General features: G+C 32.2%; 3 protein-coding genes across 3 annotated transcripts; 1 reads left to right on the top strand and 2 right to left on the bottom strand.

Moving 5' to 3' along the window:
• Nucleotides 1-2,876: 2,876 nt before the first annotated feature.
• On the bottom strand, nt 2,877-4,290 carry LOC17876387. The gene has a single exon (XM_006280787.2). It carries the CDS (start codon nt 3,989-3,991, stop codon nt 3,068-3,070), a length of 924 nt encoding a protein of 307 aa, XP_006280849.1. The 5' UTR covers nt 3,992-4,290; the 3' UTR covers nt 2,877-3,067.
• Nucleotides 4,291-10,471: 6,181 nt separating this feature from the next.
• On the top strand, nt 10,472-11,574 carry LOC17875290 (WUSCHEL-related homeobox 2). The gene is made up of 2 exons (XM_006282025.2): nt 10,472-10,808; nt 11,022-11,574. The coding sequence occupies exons 1-2, from the start codon at nt 10,508-10,510 to the stop codon at nt 11,504-11,506; spliced, it is 786 nt and encodes a 261-aa protein (XP_006282087.1). The 5' UTR covers nt 10,472-10,507; the 3' UTR covers nt 11,507-11,574.
• A 434-nt stretch (nt 11,575-12,008) lies between these two features.
• Nucleotides 12,009-12,766, bottom strand: LOC17877116 (non-specific lipid-transfer protein 3). Its single transcript, XM_006281235.2, has 2 exons — nt 12,368-12,766; nt 12,009-12,230 (listed from the first exon to the last, which is right to left on the bottom strand). The coding sequence occupies exons 1-2, from the start codon at nt 12,703-12,705 to the stop codon at nt 12,221-12,223; spliced, it is 348 nt and encodes a 115-aa protein (XP_006281297.2). The 5' UTR covers nt 12,706-12,766; the 3' UTR covers nt 12,009-12,220.
• Between the last annotated feature and the right edge of the window lie 1,308 nt (nt 12,767-14,074).

The raw sequence follows: 14,074 nt of genomic DNA, 5'->3' as shown, positions 1-14,074 counted from the left end.
AGTAAACTGTGATTCTCAGAGTGCTATTGCTTTAGCTAAGAATTCAGTTCATCATGAGAGGACCAAGCATATAGACATCAGGTTACATTTCATTAGAGATATCATCAGTGAGGGTTTGGTGAAGGTTGTGAAGATTGCAAGTGAATGTAACCCTGCTGATATCTTTACTAAAGTTTTACCTGTGGACAAGTTCGAAGGAGCACTAGAAATGCTCCGGGTAACTCAAGACTGAGCGGTCAAGCTCAGGTACCGGAGGGGAATCCAAGAACTAGAAGAGTGAAGGCTTATGAAGATTATCAGAGTCAAGGTGGAGAATTGAAGTAATTGACTATGATATTCTTCAGGTGGAGTCTAAGTGTGGTGAAGACTCTCAGGTCAAGAGAGGGTTTCAAAGTTTCAGATGCAGGAAGAAGACACGTGAGTTTCACGTGATGCCGTTGATGGTTCTAACAAACCAAGGAGGGGCATAATCGTCTTTTCGCTTCAGCTCTTATATTAAGTCATCTTCTTCTCTTCCTCTGAATCGATTCATTTTTACGAGTTTGTTAGATTTGGATTGAGGAGAGAGAGAGAGAGTTGAATCTGAGAGTGAGAAAGCTTAGAGAGAGAAAGCATCTGAGAGATTGTAACGATTACTTTGTTCACCAAGTTCTAGTGGATTCCGGAGGAGTTTCTCCGGCGAGACGTAGGAATCCGGTTTGGATTCTGAACTCGTTAATTGCTCGTGTTCTTTCGTTTCTGTTCTTGTTCTCGATTCGTATTAGATTCATCAGAGATCATCTTCGTTCAGCATTTGCTCAAGTCTAAAGATAGAGAAGAATCTCTACAGGTTTCAATGTGGATATGGTTTATATGAAAATTGTTTGAAATCTTTTGTCTCTAAGTGTCAACGGTGGAGATTAGGCTTAGTCACTGGCATCAAAGGTTTTTTTGGACTTGTATTGGATTGTATTTTTAAGTTTGATTCTTGAGATTTTTGGCATCTTTGTATTTAAATTTTCTTTTGTTCATATCGAACCACTGATTATGACAGAACATTATGTATATATCTATTACAATGATTTTTCTTCCTGGTCGAGTACAGTCACATAATTTTATCAGACAAATCATATAATTATACAAAGGATTAAGTACAAAACAAACCAATCATATAGTTAAACTTTTGCCAGAGTTGGCTACAAATGTTCCATAGCAAGATTTGAAAATAAAACATTTCCAAAGTGGAGCCTATGAGGTTGACGTGTGTTCTTTCACGTGCCGCCATGTTCACATGTATCATCTAATACGTACATTTATACGTATGAACGTATGTCGTATGCCGTATGCCGTATGGGTAGTGTGTGTGTACGTAGTATATATATATATATATATATATATATATGTATACAGGCATCTGTCTACACATTTATACCATTAAACATCACATCTATAGTTTTTGTTTCATACAGGTGTTTTGCTGCACTGTCTAAGTTATGTAATTAAGATATAAACAACAAAAACAATAATAGTGGTTTTACATATTTTTTACTCGATGATCAAACCAGTACAACCACGCTCCAGAAAAAAAAAATTGAGTTGTAATTAACTATCACTGATTTAGCTATTGATCAATTTACATAAATCGAAATATTTTTTTTTTTGTACTACGATTAATCGGAATATTCTAAAGAAGTTTTTATAGACAACTGTAAATAATATTCACAAATCTCAAAGTTTTTGGGAAAATTCTGTCTAGTTTTCTGGTTTTCTAAAATATTAATAGATCTCATTTTTTTTTTTTTTTTTAATTCATAGATATCTATTTTTATCCATGGAAGCTTCCACTACTTCATTTTATGATTATTAAGCGTAAGCTAAAGTAAACCATTGTAACTTTTAAGCAGTTGTTGTGACTTTTGAACATCCGATTACTCATAGAGTGATTCAAAATAAATAAGAGTTTCCGACGAGAAAAATGTCGTTAACTCACCACTAATAAAGTCTTATATGGTCAGTGGTCCAATGAGACTTTTTAGCTCATATATGTACATTATAACGTGAATTCAAAATTATTCATGGTAGTTTAGGATTTTTGGTTACTACCCTTTCTGCTATAGTTGTGCTTCAGTTTGATTTACAACTTCAAATCTTGAAATTATTACAGAAACGGCAAATACGTAGTTAGTTAAGTAACCTATCTTGATGTTTAGGTTGCTTGGAACCGAACCAAATACACACACACACACATAGACATAGGTGTGTAAGTAGTAACAAAGGTGTAGGTATATTTCCTTCCTAAAAGCAAAGTGTGGAAAAAGGTAAGTCCTGAAATAAAAACAAAAACCTTTCGGCGATACATCGCGTGACGTGATGATGCCTTGAATTTTTCTAGTTCAGACGACAACTACACCATAAAGGATATGTAGTAGTTTTTTTTTCTTTTTCTCTTGCAAGTTTTTATTTTTAAGTTTCAAATACTTGTCTCTGTATATTTTCACTTTTTACATTTTGAAAATAGAAAGGATCGAAATGACGAAGTAATAATCACACACACTTGTATCAAAAGAAAAAAATCCATGCTTTTTAATTTTTATTGTGCCATAATTTACGGACTCAAAAGTCACTTGTACTAATTATCACCATTACACTTATTTTTATCGTTAGCTTAAAGTAAAAATATCTTATTCTGGTAGATTAAAAAATAAAATAACGAGGTTGAAATATTCAACTTTGTGGCGCCGTAAAGATTTGAATTATTAACCCACAACTTTCAAACCTAACACAATTTGAGTCATATTTAAATCTATTTTCCCCAAGCCTTTACACAATACTGTATATTAGTGGTTAGTGAACAAATTATATGATTTCACAGCTTATAGAACTCAAACAAGCTTCTGGAAAAAAAAAAAATCAGATTGATGATAGGTACAGAAGAAATCATTCCCAAAATAATAAGAATGAGAGAAACAAAAGATAGAATTCACACAATCAACAAAAAGAAATTGAAATTCTTGGACAAAAAAAATTTCAACCAAAAATAAAAATTAAAATAGAGTAGAGTCAAGAGAGACAGATAGAGATGCTAATACTAAACAACCACTGTGGATTTTTTCTGGTCTAATAACGTTCTAAGATTTGTACCTGATGATGAACAAGAAGAAGGTGAAAACGACACCGTTTCATCAGTTTCTTGAATAATAATAGTACTCTGTTTCTTCTCTCTGTTCATCGCAGGAGGGTTCATGAACTTCAAAAACGAACCTTCTGTTGCTGTCGAGAGGTCCGATTTTGGAGAAACTGAAGCTAACCCTTCTCTTCTTTTGGCCTCTTCTATCAATCTCTTCCTCAGCTTCTCTTCAGCATCTCTCATGAACTTGAATTTTGGTGGAGGTGAAGAAGACGACGACCTGAAGAACTTGTTGAACTCAAGCTCACCGTCTGATTCAAACAGAGGGTTGAATCCATGGTGTGGGTAAGATTCCAAAGGAGATGAAGGCTTTAGCGTAGTAGGAGAAGCCAATGGAGTGAATCCAGGGGTACTACAGTCATTAGGAACATCACTCAAGCTCCTTCGTCTCGATCTTGAACCTAGTCTTGATCTCCCATCTTCAGATTCCAAATCTGCTTTTGTCTCTTCCATGATTGTGAAGAGAAACCTCTGGTTGTGAAGCTTCATGAGCTCTGCTTCAAACCCTAGATCTCCTCCGTTCAAATGTTTCATCAAACCGAGCTCCAAATCCGGATTCCCATCTTGGTTCCTCGAGATTTCACCTTCTCTTTCTCCATTGCTGTGCTGTAAAGACTGAGGCTTTTTGAAGCAGAAGAGCTGGATAAGTTCTTTGGCGTATCCGTTATGTTGTTCTTCCTCTTTCTCCTCTTCACTTTCTTGGCTTATGACTCGCTTCTTGTGCTTCTTCCATCTCAGAAGGTAGTAGACTTCTGCAACAAGTGCTAATAGAAGAAACCCAAAAACCAAACTCAACCCAATACCTAATCCACTAATTGTCTTCATCTTGCTTCACCCCAAATTCTCACATCACCATGAAAGAAAGAACAAAAACCCTAAATTCTGGCCAGGGATTTTTGTGGATTTTACAGAGGAATGGAGTAAGACTTGGTGGTTACCATATTTAAAGATTGAGAAAAAATGTAAATGTGTCAATGATTTGGAAATAAGATATTTTTTTTAGCAAGCAATTGAAATTGTTAGAGGAGCAAAATAAGGAAACTTGCCTTGATGGTGAGCAGAAATTAAAATTGAAAGAGAAAGATAGATTTTTCTTTTTTTTTTTCCTTTTTTTTTTCTTGCTTTAAAGAGAGAAGAAGAAGTTGTCTTTCACAGCAATATTTAGGTTCACAAGTTTGGTTCTTTGTAATACATACTTGGCACAAAAGGTCCAAAGTTTTGGTGCCTCTAACTCAACATTTTTGAAAAATAATAAAGGAGAAAAATTAGGATACACTTTTTAAAGATGAATAAACTTATGATTTACCCAAACCCATTATTTTGAAATATTTCTTTAAGTAAAAGTAGTTGTTTGTATAATGTTAAAAATGACTTAAGGTTGTTTATAATCTTTTAATAAGTGGCTGATACTTTTTTGTTGTGTGTGTGCAACAACTAGGCTGATACTAAATCATAATATTTTGCTTAGTCTCAGTTTTTATTTGGATACAGTTTCCAAACTAGATGTCAATCCTACCTAGAAACTGAGCTCAGTTCATTTGATATTTTTTTTCTTTTTCTTGTATAACATTATTACTATTAGGGTTGTTTTCGTCAGCATTAATAGGGTTTAATCTTAATAAAACGTATTCTTGTCAACAAACAAAGGTATCTGTTCTTTTTCAGTTTCATCTCATATCTAATCTAAAGTTTAGTGTGTTACTGACTTTTTTTTTTTACCTCAGTGTGTTACTGACTAATTTTTCTTATTGAATCTATTGTCATATAATAGAAATGATTTTTTTTTTCAGGTCACAATAATTTTACATGTTTCATTTTATATTTGCCAAAAAAAAAGGAAAATTATATCACGTATTAATGTATAAATTATTGCCAAATACTGATAAATTTTATATTAATAAAATATTGGTATATTATGAATAGACAAGAATTGAACGGTCCACGTTATAACTATTTCTGTCTTTTTGTTCAACTCCAAAAATATTTGTTTTTATAATAAAAAGCAGTACTATTTAAAAAATAGTATTGGTAATAATTTAAAAGAATTTCTGTTTTTTGTCTCCCGTCGAAATAAACATAACAAACGACAGCTCCATATATATGTAATATGCTATACTTGCATCATATAATCCTGTGCTATTTTATTTTAATTTTTTGACATTCTAATAATGTGTTATTTGATAAGTATTATTTGTATCTAATAATTTTTTGTTTCCGTTTAACTGAGCACAAATATTTAACTCATCCTAAAACTTTTATCCAAGTATCATCATATATATATATATGTATAGCTTTTGAACCTTTGTTCAAATAACTACTTTTTCTTTATTAGAATTTAGAAGCAATGAATCGATCAATCGAATATATACGCTAAAAAAAATATGATAATTTTTTCACTTTATTTTTATTTTCGAGATTGTGAAACAGTGAATAAAAAAAACAGGCATAGACATGAACCGAAGATACTCTTTTAACTTTTTTGTCGATAAAAACCAAGATTCTCCTCCGCGTGTCTTCCTCAACAATATATGGCTTACAATACTACTCTACTCTATTTAAATTATTTCAATACAGACCCAAAAAAGAAAGAATATGAATAAATATTAACATATAACCATATTATCGTATATGTGTGACATTTGGAAATTTTAACGCATGGAATATTTTTAATTTGAAACAAAGCATAGTACTGTAACTTGATTATCTTACACGTTGTTTGAAGAAGTATATACAGAAATAAGAAATATTATATATATATATATATAAAAAAAAGAAGGGGTTTGTGAGGAATAATAATGGAAGAAGCCACGAGGGGGAAAACTCTGAAGAGAAAATGTATGTATGATGATTGGATAAGATAAATAAAAATAGACAGAAGTCACAAAGAACATAACCAACAAACTAATATTATAATATAAGAGACGACAACCGTCGCCCACAAACTCATTATCGCTGTTTGTTTTCCCCCTCTCTTTTTTTGCTTCCGTTTCCTATTATTTATCGGTGATTTTTTTATTATTATCATCTTGTATATTCTAGGCATAATATTTGTTTATTTTTTACTAGTTTCACTCTTTTTCAGTTTTTAGTAGAATATTAGTATAATTAATAATCATTCTTTACCATTTGTTTGTTGTTTCCTTTCAGTGTCTCGTAATGCAAAATTGTATTTTCATATTGTTTTTGATTTATAATATTTTACTCATACTTTTAATAAGAAATGTTTAAATATACGTTTTTTTTCTTACTAAATACTGTAGAAGTTGCGAGGAGAAAAAATAACTACTACAATAGATGATGGACCGATCATGGGATTGAAGTATGCAAGAAAAAAAGAAAAGAAAAGAGGTACAGTATGTCCAAAGACTTAACTTCTCGAGGCCTTTCTTCTAACTTTTCATTTGGGCCTTACAACAAACCATAGCCCATCATCATCTTCAGTCTATTAACCAGGGAGCTTCAAACGAACCCAAGACTCCCATCATTTGTGTGTTACTTTCTACTAAAAAATATACTACATAGTAGATAGAGGCAAAATACTAAAGCATTAACCCCTAATTTATCTCATGCTAACTTTTATAGAGCTTCGATTTCTCTTTTTACACACATGACACATGCAACCTGAAAACCTCAAGAATGAAAATGTTCTACTAACCAAGTTCTAATAGATCAATTGGTAAAGACTTTTGGCAAAAGTTTAAATGTCGCCGGTTCGAGTAGCGTTTGGGACAAAACCATATAAAATGTTTTGGTTTCGAGTCTGAGAAGATGTATGGCCTTCGGTCCTTAATCTACCTGATTATTCAAAAAAAAAATGTTCTACTAATTGATCCATAAGATATGCATTTTCCTCTTAATCGATTTTTTTTTTTTTAACATTTTGATTCCAATGTTAGGGACTCGAAATCTCAAATCATTGCCAATCAAAATAAGTAACTTAGTGATGATTTCTGCCATGTTGTTGTTAGTGCTTCTAGTCAAATTTTAAACTTATATTTCTTCTTTTCCTTATAGATTGATGCTTTTAGACTTTTTAGCACATAATAAATATAATAAAGCTTGAGTTACGAATTGATTTATATTCTCTTTTCGAATGGATAGAGAAAAATATAAACCACTACTTACTCTGACATGTGACCCAAAATAAAAATAAAAATTAAATCAGTTTTTAATTATTTTTTTGTTGTTGTCAACATTGATTTTTTAATTTATAAAATCAGTTTCTTATAAACAAATTTAAAATTCAAAACATCAATCTAGCATAAGCAAATGAAATATAATGTATTGCATATACTGTATTACTATGTTGTCAGTTTGTCACAATAAAATCCAAGACAATTACTATGGTTCTCGAATCAAAAAAAGAAGCTGAGTCTTCCTTTTTAAGATATTCATACTTTGCTTGTAAGTTTTAAGACCATATAACAAAAAGTACTTGTTAGCTTTCGGACCTCCTAGATCCTAGGAACGGCTCCACCTCTTCTAAAAATCTCATTGCACCTTTTCGGAGCTATTTGGTTTTTTTGAATTTTTTTTCTTATTCATACTTAGAGAGTTTGGATAATACCTTTGGAAGATAATGGAACAAACAAGGGCCACGAACGTGCAAACGGGTATACAGACAGTACATCGGCTGAATCCTTAAAAATAGCAAGCATACCACACAAAGAAAGCAACATGTGCAGTACGTACAAAAGAGTACCTACGTACGTGTATAAATGTTAGAATGTGAAGTTATACGTACGTGTAAGAGTTTGGCTACATGCATGTGTCTGCTACTGCCGATGACACCTCCCGCACAAAGGAGACAAATTTGCCTTTTTACGGCAGTTATACATATATACCTATGTATTCCTATGTAATGTATTCCTATGTAATGTATTCCTATGTAATGTATTCCTATGTAATACTATACATATTATATTTTCATTTATATGGTCCGGCTACAAAATTATTAATTCGCTAAAAGGAAAAACTAATTCCTAACAAAACATATTAGATGAAGTCATGAAACACATAGACCAAATATAACTAATGTTTTGAGATTGTTTGGATTAATAAAACTACTACAAAAAAAAAAAAAAAAAAAAATTGGCATACTGTTTTCAGGTTCACTACAAAAATTATTAATGTCTCTTGTACCACACTTAAGAAGAATATATTAACTGATTATGAGAAGTTTTATAGTACTACTATCGATTTGATTAATTTGTCATGAAACGATAAATTTAATAGAAGAAACTCAAAACAAATAATTAATATAGGTATCTGGATTTAAAGCAATATACTCCACATAGATAAGTACTCATTTTTATGGGGGTACTTCTAGAAACTTAAAAATAATAATAACTAGTATATTCTCTCATGTAATATATTTTTGGGGATTTTTACGAAAAATATAATTTTCTAAGATAAAGTTTACAAATATGCCATTTTTACTAAAATGTAAAACCTGAAAATAGCAAATTCATAAGATTTTGGTAGAAATAGTAAATCCATAAATACCATCAATAAAAATGGCAAATCTATAACTGATTCAATTTTTTTTATTTTTGTTGCTAGAATTTTTCAAATTTATTTTCAGTTTTAGACCAAGAAATTTTAAAGTAAAATTAAATTGCCATCGTGATTATCATTCTTATGAAGAGAACATGAAAAAAAATATATGAAGAAGGAATCAAGTGGCTTAAATTTCAATAAAACATGGAAATCAATGAAGAGATTGGAGAGTGTCATATGTCTTCACTCTTTCTCGAGGCAAATCTCTGCTCCTATAGATTCGTAGGTGCCTAAGCCTAAGAGACTCAAATTGAAGCCATGCATGTCTTTTGCTTTCACAATTTGTCATTCCCCATACCTACTTCTCACAAATTCCTACATTATACTGTACTAGTATATATGTATGGGAAGATACTTACGATTTGCATATTGCACATTTATATATATCTAAAGTTCGTGGCGCAACACGATGAATTTTTAACTAATTGATTTGATAGTCGTACAATGGCATCCTTCTGTTAGTTCAGAAATCAGAACTGTGTAAACTTCAATACTATAATTCTGACTTTACATATATTTTGACTAGTCTAGATTTCAGTTTGTAAGCTAATTTTGTAAAACATGTAACTACTATAGCTACTATTGTATTTCTATTTAAACTATGTGATCGTAAAATCTAAACAATTAATCATGCTCTCCAGAAGTTTTAAATATAGTCCAAATAAACGTTTGTTGTGTATACGGTGATCTGTCGCTCGACTTAATTATGGGAATGTGTGATATATATCTCGTACGGATATCAATAACATTAATCTATCTGAAAGGAAAATGACAAGTTCATCATATCTGAAGTCGACTTCACACCAAAAAAAAAATATCTGAAGTCGACCATATATTTCCTCTTCGCCTAGGAAAATTATAAGATCGACATTGGATATATGAATTGAGACCACGAAGCAAAACAACTAAGCCACTAGAGTTTTCTATTTTGACGGTTTACTAAATATAATCAAGTCTTTGTTTCCTTGCTCCTAATTTTTGAGAAAAAAAAAAAAAAACTCTGATCGTTAAGAAAATCGAAGAGCCAAGCGACTGAACTTCGTATTGTCGTGTTATACAAATATAAATAGTATAAAGAGAAAATATGATGATAGTATATAATATAAGATTTGTCAATTTCCCAAAGCAAAACTAGATACATAGGCTTCTCATGACCTACAAAGAACACAATCCAACCAGCTATCTTTTGCCGCCCTCGTATTTATCCGTTACGTACTCTCTTTCATTTCCAAAACTTTTTTATGGCTCTTCTTCATTTAAACCACTTTCAAAAAAACATTCGTAATTCCCAGATAGATTACAAAATTTAAACACCACAATCGTACAAAAAAAACATATTCCATTATATTTTTGCGTAGGAAAAAATATATTTATGTATAATTATTGACAATTTGCATTGACGATATTTTGTTGATAGCCTCAGATTATAATAAACTGATGCATGTCTTTACAAATAAAAACCAGAATAGATCCAAATTGTAATATATTTTTTTCTATTTGTCTTCTCATAAAAAAAAAAGTAGCCTCTTTTTTACCATATCAGCCGCTCCACGCGATGTTTTCAGAGTCCCCCAGCACAAAAAACAACACGCATGTTACTATCTCTCTCTCTTCATTTGACTCTGTGTTCCACTCCCTCACTAAAGCGCTCTATAAATATAAGAGCCTTCCCATGAATTTCATGCATCATTCATACCCCAAAACCCACACGCATAAATCCTCTTTTGAACCCTAGTTCTCTCATCATCCAAAAGATAACATAAAACTTTGAGCCACACACACATGGAAAACGAAGGAAACACAGGAACTGGAAGTAGTTCAAGATGGAACCCAACGAAAGATCAGATCACGTTGCTAGAGAATCTTTACAAGCAAGGGATACGAACTCCGAGCGCCGATCAGATACAGCAGATCACCGGCAGGCTCCGTGCGTACGGCCATATCGAAGGTAAAAACGTCTTTTATTGGTTCCAGAACCATAAGGCCAGACAACGCCAAAAGCAGAAACAGGAGCGCATCGCATACTTCAACCGTCTACTCCACAAGACCTCCCGTTTCTTTCACCCTCCTCCTTGCTCAAACGGCACGTAGTTCTCATCCTTGTTCTTTCTTTACGTAAACTTCTATATACGTTCTACCATATATATATCATACGTTCTTATTTTGTGGACTGCGTTTATTTCATCTATTAAATTAAGTTCTAATGATGATCAATAATCAAGACTCGCATGTTTATGTATTTCTTCTCTTTATTGAGAATTGCTAAATGTTTCTATTCTTTTTTTTGGTTTTGAAGTGGGTTGTGTTAGTCCCTACTATATACAGCAAGTAGGTGATCATCATAATCATATCAACCAACATGGAAGTGTGTACACAAACAATCTTCTTCACAGAAACAATGCGGTGATTCCGAGTGGTGGCTACGAGAAACGGAGTATCACAGATCATAATAAGAAAAAACAACTCTCAGACATAACAACAAGAACAACAACAACTCGGATGTCCATGTCTTCAAGATTTGACAGATTTGCCCTTCGTGATCACGGTGAGGGCATTAACGTCAATTCTAATGGACGTGAGACGCTACCTCTGTTCCCACTTCAGCCTTTAGATGGGACTATCGGCGATGGTGCGGAGAATTCCAGTTTTGCCACTGGGAGTGATCCTCCAGTGGTTTGTTTGGGCGATGACGGTGGACAAGAGCAGCCGTTTATGATCGATTTTTTCTCTGGTGGTGGTTCTTCTTCTAGTCGTTTCGATAATAATGGAAATGCGTTGTAACGAGTACTGTTCAATTTAGATATATGTTTTTTTTTTTTTTTTGTATTTTTGATAAAAAGTTTTTTTTTAGTGAGTCATTTATTTTAGCTGCTCTTTTTATCTTTTATAATGGAATCAAACGGAACGAGATGAAACTTTTGATCGAAAGGAATTGATGACGAACATTTGCAACAGAAGGAAATGTTGATAATAAGGAAATAGAATTTCTCGTCGATAATAAATTTGCTTCATTATGGATATCTTTGAAAATATATATTTTGAAGTTTTCCAGATGGAGTAATGTTTTCTATTTGTAGGGAAAATAAATAAAACATACAATAATTGTGAAGTACAAAATTTATTTACAAGTATTGATGATGAGTCAAAGTGTTAAATTAAGTTAATGTCTGCGTCGTTATACTATTTTTGAAATGATAGTTTTCACTTTCTTCACCTTTTATTCTTACCACTCCACACTTTTAAACTTCATAGTTTATAAAATATATATGATTATCGGAACGAAGGTTTTGGAAAAATATAAAAAAACAAAGAGGATTATACGATCATCATTCTTTTATTTTTTTTTCATATCTTAAACATATTAAGAGTACGAAGGATTACAAAGCCACAAGAAAAAAGGCACGGTGAGATCAGCGTCCATATATAGACGTCTTTTATTTTACTTATGCTAAACCATAATCTTCAATTCTTCATACAAGTGCTGATAGATGTACATCACTTGACGCTGCAACAATACAAACGATAACAAGAGTATATAGTTAAAAGTTAAAACAATATTAAAGTAATATTATGGTGTTTAATTAGATCGAGTACTTAACCAAGTTAAAAAGAAAAATATAGGATACGGGCTAACAAACTTACTTATCGCAGTTAGTGCTCATGGAGATGGGGTAGGGAATGCTAACACCGCACTTTCCAGGAAGGCCAGAGGCTAGACTCGGGTCGAGACCAGACATGCCCTTTGCAGTTGACTGTAGGCATCGGCATGCTTGTTGGCGGTCTGGTGTAGTTTGAGCCATACTGATCAAACTTTTCACTCCTCCGCAACATGGAACTGGTACCTCTCCACCTTTTGATAGGTAGTTGGCACATGGAGCCAAGCTAGTTGCCACAGTGCCACACGAGATTGCTGCATCGGCTGATGCAACTATGCAGACCGTCAAAACGAGGCATGTTAAGAACCTGAGAGCCAAAGCCATTGTGTTTGCTCTTTTTTTTTTTTGGTGATAACAAAATTGCAAGTTTCGTTGAGTTTTGTTTCCTAAGCTTGTTGATGTGAGAAAAGTGGGAGGTGATGATGGTTTATATAAGGGGAAACGGTGACTAAGTAGGGTTTGTTAGTAGTTGGATTTGTATTTACTTCATTCCTTTCTTCTACTAATTAAGGAGGAAATGTGTAATATTTAGTATATATCACATTGTTTAGTAGTATGTAAATATGTAATATGCATGGTAGAGTGTACTATAAACATATCAATATACGTACGTATCTAGTGTTATATATAAGGGATTTTAATAACTTTTTTTGCAAATTGTTTATATCATGCTTTTGAGCGATTTAGGATTAAGCTTTGCTATTTTGAATAATTTTTTTGTCGTCTACCTTTTATTTTTCGTTTACTAACCTCTCTTTGTTATTTTAAGATGTACATGTTTTGATTTAAAGTAAGGTCTTCATTGTACAATATATTCATCGAAAAAGTTAACAGTTAAAACGTCGGAGATGGTCGTCCGTAATTTGGCTAAAACATCAGTTACCGTCCATTTAATGCAATGTTAAACAGAGGGACACGTAACGTAATTCCAAATTAATATCAAACCACAACTCTCCCAACTACTTTTACAAGTCATATTCCCTAATTCCATTGGAACACTTTTTAATTTCTATTAATGCACATGTCCACGTTTTCCTTTTCAGTACTATTGTTGGCTATATTTATTAATCATCTATCAATTGTGTTATGTTTGAAGGATAAATACGATTTTTTTTTTTTTTTTTGGCGAAAGAAACAGAGGTAATTGTAAAGAATACACTTTTGCAAAATTGTAAAGAATGCACTTAAAGGATTGAATCAAATCGTCAAGAAAGATGAGTAGACCATTTTCAGAACAAAGATGTATGATAAAAAGAAATTGGTTACATTTATCGTAAAGTTTGGTAGGCAAACATGTCAAGAATGGAACACATATTTATGGATAGAGTCCAATGCTTTTGCAATAGATATGTCGACATTGAATTGGTGACACACTTGGGAGCTTAATGTGTAAACCATAGGAGGAGACCAAATCTGCTCATACTTTGATAAATTCTATCTGATTGAGAGTGTTAGATACGGTGAATTGGTCTTAGGTCGATGAACGAGGTTCTTGATGGCTTTTGTGTATTGTATAGGAAGAAGTTTTTCGCAATATTACAATACATTGTATATATATATATATATAATATTTACATGTTACTTAATTATGTTGGTCATAGTAATTTTTTAATTTTTTATTTGTTAAATATTTACATCTCAACTATGGCAGAATATATATATATATATATATATATATATATATATATATATG

Source organism: Capsella rubella, unplaced genomic scaffold, assembly GCF_000375325.1.
Source record: "Capsella rubella cultivar Monte Gargano unplaced genomic scaffold, Caprub1_0 scaffold_8, whole genome shotgun sequence".
In the NCBI taxonomy this organism is placed as follows: domain Eukaryota; kingdom Viridiplantae; phylum Streptophyta; class Magnoliopsida; order Brassicales; family Brassicaceae; genus Capsella; species Capsella rubella.
The sequence above is the reverse complement of the archived record's forward strand: the minus strand, read 5'-3'. Positions and strand labels throughout refer to the sequence as shown.